We start from the raw sequence: 15,431 nt of genomic DNA on the forward strand, positions 1-15,431 counted from the left end.
TGCTGCCTGAGTTTGCGTGCCACCAGCGGTATCAGAGGTGCTGGGGAAAAAGCGTACGCAAATTTGCCTGACCAGTTCATCCACATCGCATTGCCCTGCGATTGCGGGTGTGGGAACCTGGCGGCAAAGCTTTGGCATTTTGCGTTCTCCTTTGTGGCGAACAGGTCTATCTCTGGATGACACAACTTTTGGAAGTACGGTTGGAGTACTGATGGATGTATCTCCCACTCGTGCATTTGGTGGCTGTGCCTGCTGAGCAGGTCCGCCAACTGGTTGTCTTTGCCTGGGAGATGCTCTGCCATGAGGAAGATGTTCCTCTGAATGGCCCACTTCCACATGCTCTGAGCCAGATGAGACAGCTGCGGAGAGTGCGTGCCCCCCTGTTTCTGAATGTAGTACATGGCCGTCATGTTGTCCGTCCGGATCAACACGACCTTGTTGCACAGATGTACTTTGAATGCCTTCAAGGCCATGAAGATTGCCATCAGTTCCAAAACGTTGATGTGCATCTTCCTTTGCTGTAGTGTCCATAGTCCCTGCACTGTGTAGTGAAGTACATGTGCTCCCCATCCCTGGAGAGAAGCGTCCGCTGTCAGGATAATCTGTGGCACAGGCTCCTGGAACGGTCGGCCCTTGCAAAGGTTTTGTGGATTCCACCAATGCAGAGAGTTGTACGCCCGACCGCTCACCAACACTAGGTCTGTAAGTTGCCCATGAGCCTGAGTCCACTGACGTGCTAAGCACTCCTGAAGCGGACGCATATTTAGTCTCGCGTGCGGGACGATGGAGATGCAGGAGGCCATCATGCCTATCAACTGCATGAACACCTTCGCTGGAAGCGAGTGCTGAGGCCTGAATCGTTGGATCAGCGTTTGGATACTGGCGATTCTCACTGAATTTGGCTGCGCAGTGGCCGCCAGAGTGTTTATTGTGGCGCCCAGATACTGCCGTATATGGGCGGGTTGGAGATGGGATTTCGGGTAGTTCAGCGAGAATCCCAGATCGTGCAGGAGATGAATGGTGCGGGATACGTGGTTGGCGCACTGCTGTTCTGACTTTGCCTGAATGAGCCAGTCGTCCAGATAGGGGTAGACGTGGACGTTTTGGCGTCGTAGATGTGCCGCCACAGTCGCAAGACCCTTTGTAAAGACTCTTGGCGCTGTGGTGACCCCGAAAGGCAGAACCCTGAACTGGTAGTGCTGGTCTTGAATTGTGAATCTGAGGTACTTCCTGTGGGAAGGATGCAGGGGGATATGAAAGTATGCATCTTTGAGATCCAGCGTAGCCAGGAAGTCCCCCTGTTGAAGCAGAGGGAGGACCTGCTGCAACGTGAGCATATGGAAGTGCTCCGATAGAATGTACCAGTTGAGGGGCCTGAGGTCCAGGATGGGCCTGAGGGATCAGTCCTTTTTGGGGATCAGAAAGTAAAGAGAGTAAACTCCTGTTCCCCTTTCCGGCAGTGGAACGAGCTCTATTGCCCCTTTTTGCAGCATGACTTGAACTTCCTGCTGCAACAAGTGCAAGTGCTCGCCGGACATAGGACGGTTTCTTGGAGGTATGTTTGGTGGAGTGGAAGTAAGTTCTAGACAGTAACCGTACTGGATAAGAGATTTGACCCACCTGTCCGTGGTGATGGATTTCCACGCGGGCAGGAACTGCTGGAGTCTCCCCCCGACCGGTGTTGTGTGGTCGGGGGGCAGTGACAAGGCGTCACTGTTTGTTGGTGGAGGAGGACCTGGAGCTGTTGTTTCCACGTCCCCTGCCTTTGACGTTGTTGCCCCTGTAACCACCTCTACCTTTGTTGGTGTATGAGGTTTGGGTGTTGCTTTTATAGTACTGTGTGGATTGCGATGCCTGACCCCTTGAGGTGCCTCTGTTACTGGAGCGGCGAAATGAACCACCCCGAAACTGCTGAGACTGGAGGGCCCCCATAGACTTAGCAGTGTCCGTGTCTTTCTTCATTTTTTCAAGTGTCGCATCCACCTCGGGGCCAAACAGGTGGTCAGGATTGACTGTCTGGTTCAAGATGGTCGTCTGTATATCAGGTTTGAAGCCTGATATCCTAAGCCAAGCATGCCTCCTCAGCAACACGCTAGTGTTGATTGCCCTGGAGGCGGTATCAGCCACGTCCAGGGCACATTTGATGGAAGCGTTGGTGATCAGCTTCCCCTCCTGAATCAACATTTCACCTGCCTCCTTGTACTGATCAGGCAAGTGCTGCAGAAGTGTTTCTAGGGTGTCGTAATGCGCCCTATCGTAGCGTGCAAGTAGGGCCTGCGTGTTTAAAATGCGCCAAATATTAGCTGCCTGCGCAGCAATTCGTTTCCCTGAGGCTTCAAATATTTTTGACTCTTTGTCTGGGGGAGGAGCGTCACCCGTGGTCTGCGAGTTCGCCCGCTTCCGTGCGTTGGATACCACCAAAGAGTCCAGCGGCAAGTGTCCCTTGATGTACGTTGGATCCGAGGGCGCTGCCTTGTATTTTTTGTCAATGCGAGGATTGATGACTCGCGCCCGAGTGGGCTCCCTGAAAACCTCCGGCGCGTGCTTCAGCACTCCCTTGAGCATAGGCAATGTCTTGACCGACTTTTTAGCCACTGAGAAAGTGTCAAACAAAAAATCGACATCCACAGGATCTGAATGTAGGTCGACATCATGATTAGCTGCAGCTCTCTCAATCAGAGCGTTGAAGGCTGCAGAGTCCTCTGTAGGAGAAGTCTTTGCTGCAAAAAGCTACGGTTCATGACCCGACTGAGGGTCCTCAGGGTCGCCTCCGGCAGACCAAGGTTTATGTACCTCCTCTGGATCCGAGTAGGCTGGATAATTGTACTCGTCCTCCTCATCTCCGTCACCTTCCCCAGCGTTTGAATGCGTTGGTGAAATTTCCAAATTATGTGGAGATGCTGGCTCTATAGGGGCAGAAGTACCCTCAGAGTCCTTCCTGTTTTTGAGTGGAATACGATAACGCTCCAACACCGGCTCCGTGGTGATCTTTCGTTTGAGGAGAGAGAGCTTTCCGGTGTTGGCGTCGATAATAACCTCCCGACGCTCCTCATCTGCGAGTGGCTGGAGCCGAGGCTTCGGCTCTACCAATGACGCCTTGGGCGTCGACACCACCTTCAAAGGCACCCCGGCCCCCTGCTTCGGAGCGAAAGCCTTCGGCGTCGTCTTTGGCGGCAGCGTGAAGTGGATAGGCGTTAGCGCCTTTGCTGGCTTTGGTGCAGGCTTCGGCACCACATCCTTCGGTTCGGGAGCCACAGTGTCTTTCCGAATCCGCTGCAGGGATTCCATGACCTTTTTTGTGAAGGCCGGGGAGGGCTGGACCGGCTCGAGCGATTTCCCCGAGTCCGGCGCCGGGTCGGCGAAAGGCACGGTCTTCGGAGCCGACACATCACCATCCTTGGCCTTAACGGCCGGAGTCGGCGCAGCCAGATTTTTCGGCGCCGACCTGACGCTTCTTCGGAGCCTTCTTTGGGTCATCGACCTCGACCACCTTCGGCGCCGACGCGGCCGCGTCGGTCGTCTTCGGCTTCGACACCGGGGTCTTCGGGTCGGCCATCTTGGCGCGGCTCTTGCTGTCGGCCATTTTGAGTTGCTTAGACGTTGAGGCCTCAGGAGCCTTCTGTCCCACCAGCGCGACTTTCACTTCCGGTTTCGAAACCGTTTGTGTGGACCCCGTTGGTTTCACTTTCGTTTTCTTCAACGGGAGTGGCACATCAGAAATGTCCGTGGCCGGGCCCGGAGGCGAGGCCGTGGGACGATTGACGAGGTCTTGGGTAAGGCCCGAAGGCGATCCCTCGACCTGGGCCGAATAGTGTGGGTTGACCCCTGAGTCAGTTTGAGGATGCTTTTCCTCTGAGCTATCCTCCACGGTGGCAATGGCCCCATCGTCGTCCCCTACCTCACCGACGACTCCGTCAAACTCCTCGTCTCCCGCGCCGTAGTTTTCTTCCTCCGACGCCGGGCTAGAGTCCGAAACTTGAAAAACATTGTCGTCTCCGACGTCTTCTTCGAAGATGTTGTCTGGCAGGGGCGCTGATAACTGGGCCTGGAGTCTAGCGGCCCGACGAAGCTTGAGAGTCTTCTTACACCGGAACTTTGAGCAGGCCATACACCTGGCCTCATCATGGTCCGTCGATAGACATTTGTTGCACACTGGGTGCACGTCGAGGTGTGAATACTTTGAGGTGCACACCGGGCACCTCTTAAACGGAGTTCGTTCCATGTCTGGAGCGTCGTGTAGGCCCGTCCGCGCCGACAGCACGCGGAAGGGCAGCAAGAGTTCGGAGCTGAAGAATAGATAAACCCGAACGAAACACGATACCGACGTCAAGCCTAAAGACCTTTTGGTCTCAAGTTAGGAAAGTTAAACAACTATCTATTCCGACAGAGGGAACCGAAAACACATCCGAACCCAATGGCGGAAAAAAACAATCTGGGGATGGAGGCGATGCCCATGCGCACTGTAGTCCAGGGGAGGAGCCACCTATCTCGTGATACTTCGAAGACTCTTCCAGGACAACAATGTGCAATCATCCGGACCCAACACTAGGCGGCGATCTATGCACAGATATGAATTCAGCAGCCCACATGCCTCGAACATGTAATTTCTTTAAGAACTCATGAAAACCGGTTAGATCAATACAAGAGATTTGATGGGATTAAATTGGGAGAGATCAGTGAAAAATCATGCCAACAAGACAATGAGCTAGACACAGACCATGAATTTACAGGTGAAGACCAGGGCCAAATTACTCTCCTCGGACCAGATGATTCAGAACAGTGGATACAATGAAATCTGCAACGAGAGACATTTTACAGCTCTTTTTCTCAGCATCTCCTGCAGGAATACCTAGATGATGACATCTTTGGAGACACAACTATCTCCACCTGGAGACCTCACATCATGCTGACCCGGCTAGGTAATAGGCCATTCAATATGGAGGTGCAGATGAGGCTATTCTGGCTGAACCCTCTGAGAATAGCCTGGATTACAGGGTGGTGGCACTGGCCATCCTCCATTGAAACTGATCACTTCTCCAGTTAGAAGGGAACTAGCTGGCAGATTTTCTGGTTGGATGGCGCTCAAGCTGGCAAAGACACAAACTCCGATGCAACACATTGTCAAAATGTCTCTCGAGATCGACAGAGCTGCTCAACAGAATAATGGCATGGTTAACCCCTTCAGTGCTAATGACAAGGGTAACTCGTCATGGAGTTTCCATTGATTTCAATGGAATTTACATTGAAGTGCGGCTAACTCAGTGCGGGCCTCTCAGGCTTTATGCGACTCGCTGGCGTTGGCTTTTGAGGAGAAGACCGCCAAGATCCTGGCTGGCCTAACACTTCCTGCAACTGAGGAGGCCTGCCCTACTAGCCTCGCGGACAGGGGGCGTGGAACCCCGGGTAGCGCACCCAGTCGACCCCAGCAGGTCGTGGTGGGAGCTCCGGGGGAGCAGCCCAGTCGACCCCAGACGGTCACTGGTGCTTTCGATCTGGGAGCTCCGGGCAGCTCACCCAGTCGACCCCAGCCGGTTGGTGTGGGAGCTCCGGGGGAGCAGTCCAGTCGACCCCAGACGCATACTGGAGTCTCTGATCTGGGAGCTCCGGGCTGCTCACCCAGTCGACCCCAGACGGCCGTCTTGGCATCTGGGTCGGGGGGACTTGAGAATCTCACCCAGTCCACCACGGTTGAACTCTTTCCCCCTCCCGTCCTTTGAAGAATTTTGTAAAACGGCTCTTACGGTGTCATCTGGTTCCCCGCTTGACCCACTGCCCCCCAAGTTTTGGAAAACTTTTCATGAAGAATTGTTCCCGCCTTTGTTTTCAATTTGTCTGCAATCTCTGAAATCGGCGTCTGTCCCAGATTGCTGGAAGTTAGCAGTGGTGTCGCCTCTGCTAAAAAAGCCAACCTTGGATCCAGCCGGCCTTTCCAACTATAGGCCGATCTCCTTACTTCCCTTTCCTATTAAGATCTTAGAGAAGTGGGTAACTCGCTCTCTTTCCGGCTATCTGGAACATATTGGGTGGTTCGATGAGGACCAGTTTGGCTTCCGACCTGGTCATGGGACGGAGACTGCACTTGTGACCGTGCTGGACAATCTGCGATCGCGTGTCGACACTGGTCGGGCAGCCTTTTTGGTGCTGCTCGACATGTCGGCCGCGTTCGACACGGTCTGCCATCGGACCCTGGTTCGGAGGCTGGAAGAGTGCGGGATTTGCGAGGGGGCCAGAGATTGGCTGGTTTCATATCTTGAGGGCAGGCAACAGCTGGTGTCACTTCCGCCTTTCACCTCGGAGCCAAGGAAAATCGGACAGGGGGTGCCACAGGGCTCGGCCATCAGCCCGATATTGTTCAATCTGTACCTTCGTCCACTTGTCCAGCTAATAAAATCTTTTGGGGTCTCGGCATTTAATTATGCCGATGACACTCAGCTGGTGTTTTCCTTGGAAGGGAACAATGCGATTTCGCTGAGCACCTTCCATCGCTGTATGGCAGCTACAGCGGATTGGCTTCGAGCAAATTCTTTGCAATTCAATAGCTCGAAGACGGAGGTGCTCCACTGTTCCACTGATCGGATCCCGCGGGCTCTACCCACCGATTTCTGGCCTAGCACCTTTTCCGAACCAGTGTTGGCATCGGAGTCAGCTCGTAATTTAGGGGTCATGTTTGGCCCTAACTTACAATTAGACCTACATGTCAACAAAACCACGGGAACATGTATGATGCTGCTCCGTATGTTACGCAGAGTTTTGCCTCTGCTCCCTGCCCAGTCCAGGCCGGAAATAGTCCGTGGGACTATTTTAAGCCGGCTTGATTATTGTAATGGTCTTCTCCTGGGGGCCCCAAAAAACTTGATAGGGAAGCTGCAGAGGGTGCAGAATATGGCTGCTAAACTGGCCCTCTCACGACCCAGATCTAGCTCTTCTACTCTTGCGCTTCGTGATCTGCATTGGCTCCCGGTAGATCTACGGGTCCAATTTAAAGCGGCCTGTTTGGTGTTTAGAGCGGTACACCTCCTAGGCCCTATCCCGTTACAAAACATGTTTGCATGGTATTCTGCCCCACGGCTTTTGCGGTCGTCATCGGCTCACTTTTTGGTGGTGCCTAGGTTTCAAAGAGTGAGGATGGGCGGCCGCTCATTTAGAGTGGCGGCAGCCAAATTGTGGAATTCTCTCCCACTCACTCTTAGGAGCTACCAGGACTATCTTCCATTCAGGAAGGCTTTAAAGACCCATCTCTTTCCCAAGTAATGGTTGTGCGTCTGTGCTTGTTTAGTGCGGGGGTTCTCTGATCAAAGCGCCAGGATGCCCTCTGGGTGACAGGTCTGCGCTCTATAAGTATGCTAAATAAATAAATAAATAAGTGCCAGAAGATGCTTAGCATCCAAGTGGTTAAGTGACTCAAAGCCTACCGGGATGAGGAAAGCTGGTGAAGACTAGTAGTTTGTTCAATAACCTTTAAAAGTGGCAGAAGCAACAATGTGATAAAGAGAAGGTGGTCTGGCGATCTCTCCCTTCGAAGACAGAAGTGTACACTGCAGTTGCAGGCATCCAATTTCCCCTCTCTTAGTAATGAAACAGACCTCCTATACGACATTTTTGACTACTTTGACAGCCTTTAATTGAGTGGTGTCGGGAAGACAAATCATTTTATTGTTTAAGTCATCATTTCTTCACACTGTCCCTCCATAATGCAGGCATTATCGTATAAAGTCAGAGTAGAGGCCAGATGCTACAAGAAGGGGCGACACATCGGGGCGAACTATGAGGCATTCCACTCGAGGGACATATTTATAGCGTATCCCAGTACACAGACCAAGTCTTGATATACATCAGGGACATCACTGCGGACATCACACCTCTGGGCTACACTCTACTACTTCGGGAGGGCAGTGGGACTGAAAGTGAATTGAAGCGAGTCCACTATCTCCCCTCTTCACCCAGACGCACCCCAATGGGAGATAAAGCGGGAGAGACCAAGCTGGCATAGAATGGGGACGCCCCAAGATACCTGGAAATCAGGCTATATCACACCCAAGAGATCTCCTTGAGGGCAATCACTATAGGGCGCTATGCTGGATTAAAACCCAGATCAACGTCTGGGTAACATTACCCCTGGCCCCCATAGGGATGGTAGCTTTATCTAAGATGGTGGTAGTACCCAGTCTCCTATACTATTACACAAATGTCCTAAAAATCCTCCCGCAATCCTTCTTCCGAGAGCTAAACTCCGTACTCATATCGCTGATATGGGCAAAGAGCCACCGCAGAGTGGCTTTGTCGACATTGTGGCTGCCACGAGACTGAGGTGGTTTTGGCACCCCTTCCTTAGAGGCCTACTTCCTCGCGGGACAGCTACAGTGGCTCTCTCACTGGGTGTCACCTGGAAGAAACGGAAACACAAGCAGGTCTCCAGTTCCAGCGATACATCGAATGCTCCTTCCGGGAACCAAACCAAATCCAACCCGTCCTATTCTGGTGAAGGTGGCTAGATCCTGCATGCTAACAACTGTGGTATGGCAACCTATAGACACGCCACAAAGATCGTCCTATAACAAATACTTTCTATTTTTACGCAAACTATTTCAAAATTACGGTGACTATTACTTGCTACTATAGCAAACCTGCATTATTAATTTCCCACTGTTTTTCCTCCAAAACACTGAGTTGTTGACGTTTTCTGCAGCCAAAATCATTATCAACAACTGCTTTGACAATAGGAGCCTGTCCCAGTGACTAGCTACATCAAAGAATTCCTAATGATACCCGTCCTAAACTCCATGAATCCAGAGTGAATGCCAACAGTCCTCATCTAAAGGGACTCAAATTGTGGATTTTTTAAACTCAAACAATACATGAAAACACAATCTCTTGCAGCAGAGACCCAATATGATCTATACTATTGCCATGGAACAAAGTTATTGATCATTGCTTCCTGGAGATATTTCAAAATCCAGGTGGATAGTATTGGGCATCAGTCAAAAAAGTAATCCCCTTTGGGTAACTTAGGGGATTACTTTTTTGACGTGGGTCTATTTGGTGCCCTACTCCTTTGGTGTTATAGGGGCCCCTCTCTTTGATTTAAGGGATATTATTGGGCATACAGCTTCAGCAGGATAATTAAATTACTTAAATGGGTCTTGACCATCCTACCCTTACTATTAAACGGTCAGGTAGTGGCATTCGAGATGAGACCCTGGACTGGGTCCCTTTCCTTTCAACCAGTCTTCCTCCCGCTCAATTAGACACTTCAAACTTTAGAATAGCATTATTCAGACTGTGGTCAAGGCTAACATGGTACACGTCCTTTTGGTTAAAATTTTCAATCTCATGCACTTGTTGTCCTTTTAAACTGTCAGTTGTCTTATTCTTGCTGACAACCTAATTCACATATCTGGAATTATACTGTTTACTCATGCTGAGTTTGCTGGAAAACACATGTTTTACAGATAGTATAACTGTTATATTATTTGTATAGTTTACAAAGAGGAAAAGAAAGAGTAAGCCTCATGATTAAAAGGGAAAAGTTTGAGCAGTTGTCCCGCAGGACGTTCTTCAGCTCAGCATCTCAATTACATTTGTCGGTTTTTCACTTCACGTCTGACATCAAAAAAGTAGTGGGCCATTTCTATTCACACTAAATTTCCACTAATTGTATTACCGGTTCCTTTAGGGGGAAATCAACGCAATTGCTCTACTGCTTATGCATAACTTAGTTCATAATTATCATATAAAAAAAGAATTGTAAAAAAAAAAAATAAATCATACCCCTTTAAAACAATCATGGAGGAAGTCTACTACAATGCAAACCAAACAATATGAAAATCATGTTACAAGCAGAAGCAAAGCCAAAGTAGCTTGTATGGCACTCTGCTTCCATCCCAATATCTCTGAACTTGCAGTGAACAGCTCTCAAATAAACATGCTTATGTTGTGACATCACAATTTACACAAGGATAGAAACTAGATTGGTGAAAAAAGCTAAATTACAATTTTTGTGAAGGGGAAAAAGGAATGAACCTTGATCTTAAAAAGAAATAACATTCTTGATAAAGGTAGAAGAGAAAAAGGAAGAGAGGGTGACAAATTCCTCACCCAGGTCGTATTATTACAGCATCACAGATCTCACACGAGTGCTTTAATAACTTACTGCGTTTGGCCCGCCACAGCCTCCAAGTATTAGAATGGTGTCTTCGTCAATCACAATCTATAACAGAAAAATTGAACAGTTAAATATCGGACAAAACTAAGGACAAAGGAATACTTTACAACAAATTACTAAAACGTTGTGCAAGTTCTCAGAGCATTCCTGAAATATGGATCTACAAGCTAAACCATACAGTGATTCTACGCACCCACTAGCCCTCAAAGATTACATAACTTTGTGCCACCAATTGTTTGACAGCTACAAATAGCTAAACTTTATGCAGATTAATAAAAAGACTCCTACAACTTTCCTGTAAACTCAACATGATGCCCTCTTCAGCTGAAGTATTAACCAAAAAATCAAAAATGCTAATGTGCACATAAGACTGGTTAGGTGGGTTCCTGGTCATTAGGTTTCTGCAACATTGTATTGCAATGAATCCTTTTAGCTGTAACAACCTTGTTCTGTATCGTGGGAAAAGTTGCCTAAAGACTATATACTTCATTACAAGCGCCATGCTTGGAAGGAATAAAAAAATAATAAAACCTAAAGATACTTCTTTAAACATTTTCAAAGTGGGAGCTGCTCATAATATCTCGTAAAGCCACACATCTCTGTACAAAAGTTATAGGGGGATTGGGATATATATTTCTTCAGGACTCCGTAAAGCACATACTGCTTACAGCAGTACATCTACCAAGCAGACACTCTCTGCAAAACTCTAGCATGGTCAGCAGAAGGATCAGCTTCCCTGTGTGAAGAGCGGGTTATAAATAGCATCGGTCTACTAAATATTTCCAGTTCATTCCATCCCCCACCTTCCTCTGGCCACCGGCACTGACAGCTTGGCACACTTGTCTCTATATTAGAACAAGGTGCCTTTGAGCCCTATGCCTGTAGATAAAAATCTCAAGAAAAACCTCTCTGCAGTCTCCCAGAAACAAACAATTTCAGAAAAAGCACAATGAAAACTTACTGGCTACCAAGAAACTCTACAAGAGTGTAGAATTAGTACTAAATGCATTTTGAAGAAGCAGAGATTCTCAGGAGGGTAATTAAAGAACAGTACTAAAATGTGTATGATTGGGTGTCCAAGTGAGACACTAATCCCTCACCAATAAATCACTTAAGTTGTCACAATTGAAATTTGCAAAGTGTGCAAAAATGTGATTTGCTGTTCATTCTCCTCACCAACATCTGCCCATACTCCTGCCCACGTACCGCTTTTTCAGTGGATAAAGAGAAAGGCTGACACTTATCTTAATATGCAAGATCAGACTATTATGCTGCTGTGTAAACAGCACAGCTACTTGGCTGCTACTGCAGTTTGGCTATTCTGCACCAATGAATTCCATTACACATCTTCCATTCTGAAATTTAGATCTACATAAACTCTAAAGGTTCAGATTCTATGTCACTGTTTTTACTGTAAAAAGATCTTTTATAATCATTTAGGTTTTCAAAAAATATGCTGATTGATCATACAGTGGTTGATACATTTTTTGGTGAGGAGCATGTAAAAAGCGCAAAATAATACATTGCCAATATGACAGAATACAGTGCCATTTACAATGGACAGTAACTGCAGCCAATATAAATGTCAACATAGCAAACAAAGTGGGTGAGCAAAAGAGACAGCAGTGATACGGACTGGGGTGGCGGGGAAAATGTGAAGCAATTGTTTTGAGACAATTCCTGGACTGAACCAACTATGGATCTAGTCGGAGAGGCAAAGGGATATATTTTCAGAGTCTTGCCCATATGCATTCTGTTGGCATTTTTATTCATACCACTTAACATTGTGTTCTTAAGCACATCAAAATGCAAGTCATACTGTTTCACATGTATGGGAGTGATCAAAGATGAAGTGTACTTGGTTGCATGCTATAAAATGGAAAAGCTACCAGGGAAAGAAAACTCCAAGACACAAAGTGTCTCTACTGAGGTAAGACACCTAACCTAATTAAATTGCTATAACAAAAAGGTTACTGGCCAGGCTGAGTAGTTTTGCAGCTTGAAGAGTTTTCTGGGTTCAAATGCTGTGCACTATTTCGCCATCTAGTGGTTGGGCCATTAATAGTCTTTTTCCCGCCTTGGTTTTGGACGTCACCGACCACCATTTGGTGCCAGGTACGTCCCCTATGTGACGTCAGATGGAGCCCTGAGGTTGTTGTGCGAAGTAGCCATCTTCGGATTATTTTTTCTGTGTTTTAGTCTTATAGGCTTTTAGATGGTACTTTAGTGAATTGTTAATTATAGTTCCCCACCTGTTTGTATTCCTTGTAGGAGGAGGCTGGGTGGGTTGAATGAGAATCCAGAAAACTCTTCCAGCTGCAAAACTACTCCTACTTGCAAGTAAGGATTAGTTACTTACCTGTAATCCTAGTTCTCTTCCAGGGGTATCCTCATCAAAGTCATAAGCATTAGAATATTCCCGCCCATGCGCGGGACCCCGGAAACAATATATTATATGTGCCCCACATATACATATACATATATATATAAATATATATATATAAAAATAAGCAATTGCAGCCAAATAAAACAGTAGAGCTGGAATATGCTGTGAAGAATTTCCACCATACATGTGTATTAGCATTAGAAACATGATAAACAACACAAATGCTTGTTTAGAAACTGTTTTAATGCTTAGAAAACAGCAGAAATTCTTATAAGACACTGTAAGCATATACAGCTCCCAGGCTGCATTGCAAATACCCAGTCTAAAAAGACTGAAAAGCTAACCCTGTGGCTGCATGTACCAAAACTGACGCTGTGCCTTTAAGGCACCTCTGCCCCTAGCTTCCCATCATGCCTCAGGGGTTACAGTTAGGTCAGTTGTTCTTTTCGGAGACTGAAAACAAAACCATGGTAATAACAGGTTAAAACATCTCCTACTTCATAAACAAAGTCCTTTGCCCGGGGAGGCGGGAGGGTTGCTTATGACTTTGATGAGGATACCCCTGGAAGAGAACTAGGATTACAGGTAAGTAACTAATCCTTCTCTTCCAGGGGATCCTCATCAATAGTCATAAGCATTAGAATAGAGTAGCGAGCCTCACCTCATCCCTGCGGGCAAAGGAATTAACAGGTAACATTCACATTCGTAGGCCCAAACAGTAGGCCTTATACTACCCAAATAGGTTTCTCAAGGAGGCTTGCCCTACTTGAGAATCCGCTCTGGAATCAGACTCTAGGCAATAATGCCTTGTAAAGGTATGGACTGATTTCCATGTCGCAGCCTTGCAAATTTCTGACATGGGAATGTCATGTAAAAACGCTGTTGTGGCTGCCTTCCCTCTAGTGGAATGAGCTTTGGGTGATTGTAACAAAGGTTTGCCAGCCAGCTGGTATGCTAGTTTGATACATGAGACAATCCATCTGGAGATGGACCTCTTGGCTGCCGCAAACCCGGTCCTCATTGACAAAGAGTTGGTCTGTCTTTCTGGTGCCCTTTGTCCTTTCTAGGTAAAACTTTAGCACCCGTTTAAGATCTAACGAGTGCAACGACCTCTCAGCTGGGGTCGATGGGTTAGGAAAGAACGAAGGAAGGGTAATCGTTTGGTTTATATGAAAATCCGATACCACTTTTGGAAGGAAAGAGGGGTGAGCTCTCATTACCACTCTGTTGTGGTGAAACACCGTGTAGGGTTCCTTGGTGCAGAGTGCTTGAATCTCGCTAACCCTGCGAGCAGAGGTTATTGCCACCAAGAAGGCCGCCTTCCAAGTGAGATGCTGCAAGGAGGCCTTGTGTATAGGTTCAAACGGTGCAGACATCAGCCTGGAGAGAACCAGGTTCAACTCCCAGGGAGGAGAAGGATTTCTCACAGGGGGGTAGACCTTCTTCAATCCCTGAAGGAAATCCTTAACCACTGGGACCTGAAAAAACGACGTTTGTGTAGGTGATTTTCTGTACGCTACTATGGCAGATAGGTGAACCCTGATAGAAGCGTATTTCAACCCTGATGTCGCTAGGTAAAGGAGGTAAGGGAGGACTACCTCTTCTTGTCCTGTGGTGGGATCAAAGCCCTGGTCCCTACACCAAATGAAAAATCTCTTCCACTTGAATGCATAAGACGCCCTAGTGGAAGGCCTCTTTGCCTCTTAAAATATTCATACATTCTGGAGGCAGATTTAAGTGTCCGTATTGCAAGACCTCAGGAGCCATGCAGTCAGGTTCAGTGACGGGAGGTTGGGATGCAGGATCCTCCCGTTCATTTTGCTCAACAGGTCTGGTCTGCATGGCAGACGTCTGTGTGGACACAGCGACAGATGTAATAGGTCTGGATACCACCATTGTCGCGGCCAATCCGGAGCAACTAGGATCATGTCCATGCTCGATCTGATGAGCTTGGCCACCACCTTCGGAATCAGAGCCAGAGGAGGAAACGCATAGGCGAACATTCCTGTCCACTCCAGCAGGAGAGCGTTCCCTTGTGTCCCTGGTCGGTGGAACCTGGACGCGAAGGCGTGGCATTTGGCGTTTTCGTCGTCCGCGAATAAATCTATGTCTGGATGGCCCCAGCAACGGAAGAGTTCTTCGACTACTTCGTCGTTTAGCACCCAGTCTGGCTGATCTTCGAAGTGCCTGCTGAGTGCGTCCGCCTTTGTGTTTAGCTCGCCTGGAAGGTGTACTGCCACCACCGACAGTCCCCGAGCCAGAAGCCAGTGCCATATGGCTTGGGCCTCCTGAGACAGAGGGCGAGACCGTGTTCCTCCCTGCTTGTTCAGATAGAACATTGTTGTAGTGTTGTCCGTCTGAACCAAGATCTTGTCCGTTGTGATTGCTGGAAGGAACGCTTTGAGCGCCAGATGTACTGCTCGAAGTTCCAGCATGTTGATATGGTAAGTCTGAAGGTTGGTCGACCAGCGACCCTGAATCTGAAGACGACCCATGTGAGCACCCCCCTTCCAGAGATGCGTCCGTTATCACAGACATCGAAGGAAGAGGCTGCTGAAAAGGGACTCCCTGCAAGACATTCCGAGGGCGAGTCCACCACTGTATTGAAGATAGTGCTGCTTGAGATAGGATGATTCGATCCTCCCAATCTCCAGTCGCTTGGTCCCACTGGTCTTCCACAGACTCTTGAAGAGGACGCATCCTCAACCTGGCGTTTGGAATTAGGAAGATGCAGGACGCCATGGAGCCCAGTAGAGACGCTACTTCTCGCACCTTTGGACGAGGAGACTGAAGTAACTTTCTGCATTTCTGCCCCATGGAAGATAGTCTCTCCTGCGAAGGAAACGCTCTTCCTAAATTTGTGTCTAGGACCGCTCCCAGATA

General features: G+C 48.2%; 1 protein-coding gene across 2 annotated transcripts in view; it reads right to left on the minus strand.

Annotated features, from left to right (window-relative positions):
• Positions 1–15,431, minus strand: part of FBXO42 (F-box protein 42) — a 278,393-nt gene that overhangs the window by 76,388 nt on the left and 186,574 nt on the right. For both annotated transcript variants that reach the window (XM_086921916.1, XM_086921915.1), the window contains exon 8: positions 10,151–10,207. In XM_086921916.1, coding sequence (XP_086778042.1) covers positions 10,151–10,207 — 57 coding nt within the window. The remainder of the gene's footprint in view (positions 1–10,150; positions 10,208–15,431) is intronic.

The sequence above is a fragment of the Lissotriton vulgaris genome, chromosome 5 (assembly GCF_964263255.1).
Source record: "Lissotriton vulgaris chromosome 5, aLisVul1.2, whole genome shotgun sequence".
Taxonomy (NCBI): domain Eukaryota; kingdom Metazoa; phylum Chordata; class Amphibia; order Caudata; family Salamandridae; genus Lissotriton; species Lissotriton vulgaris.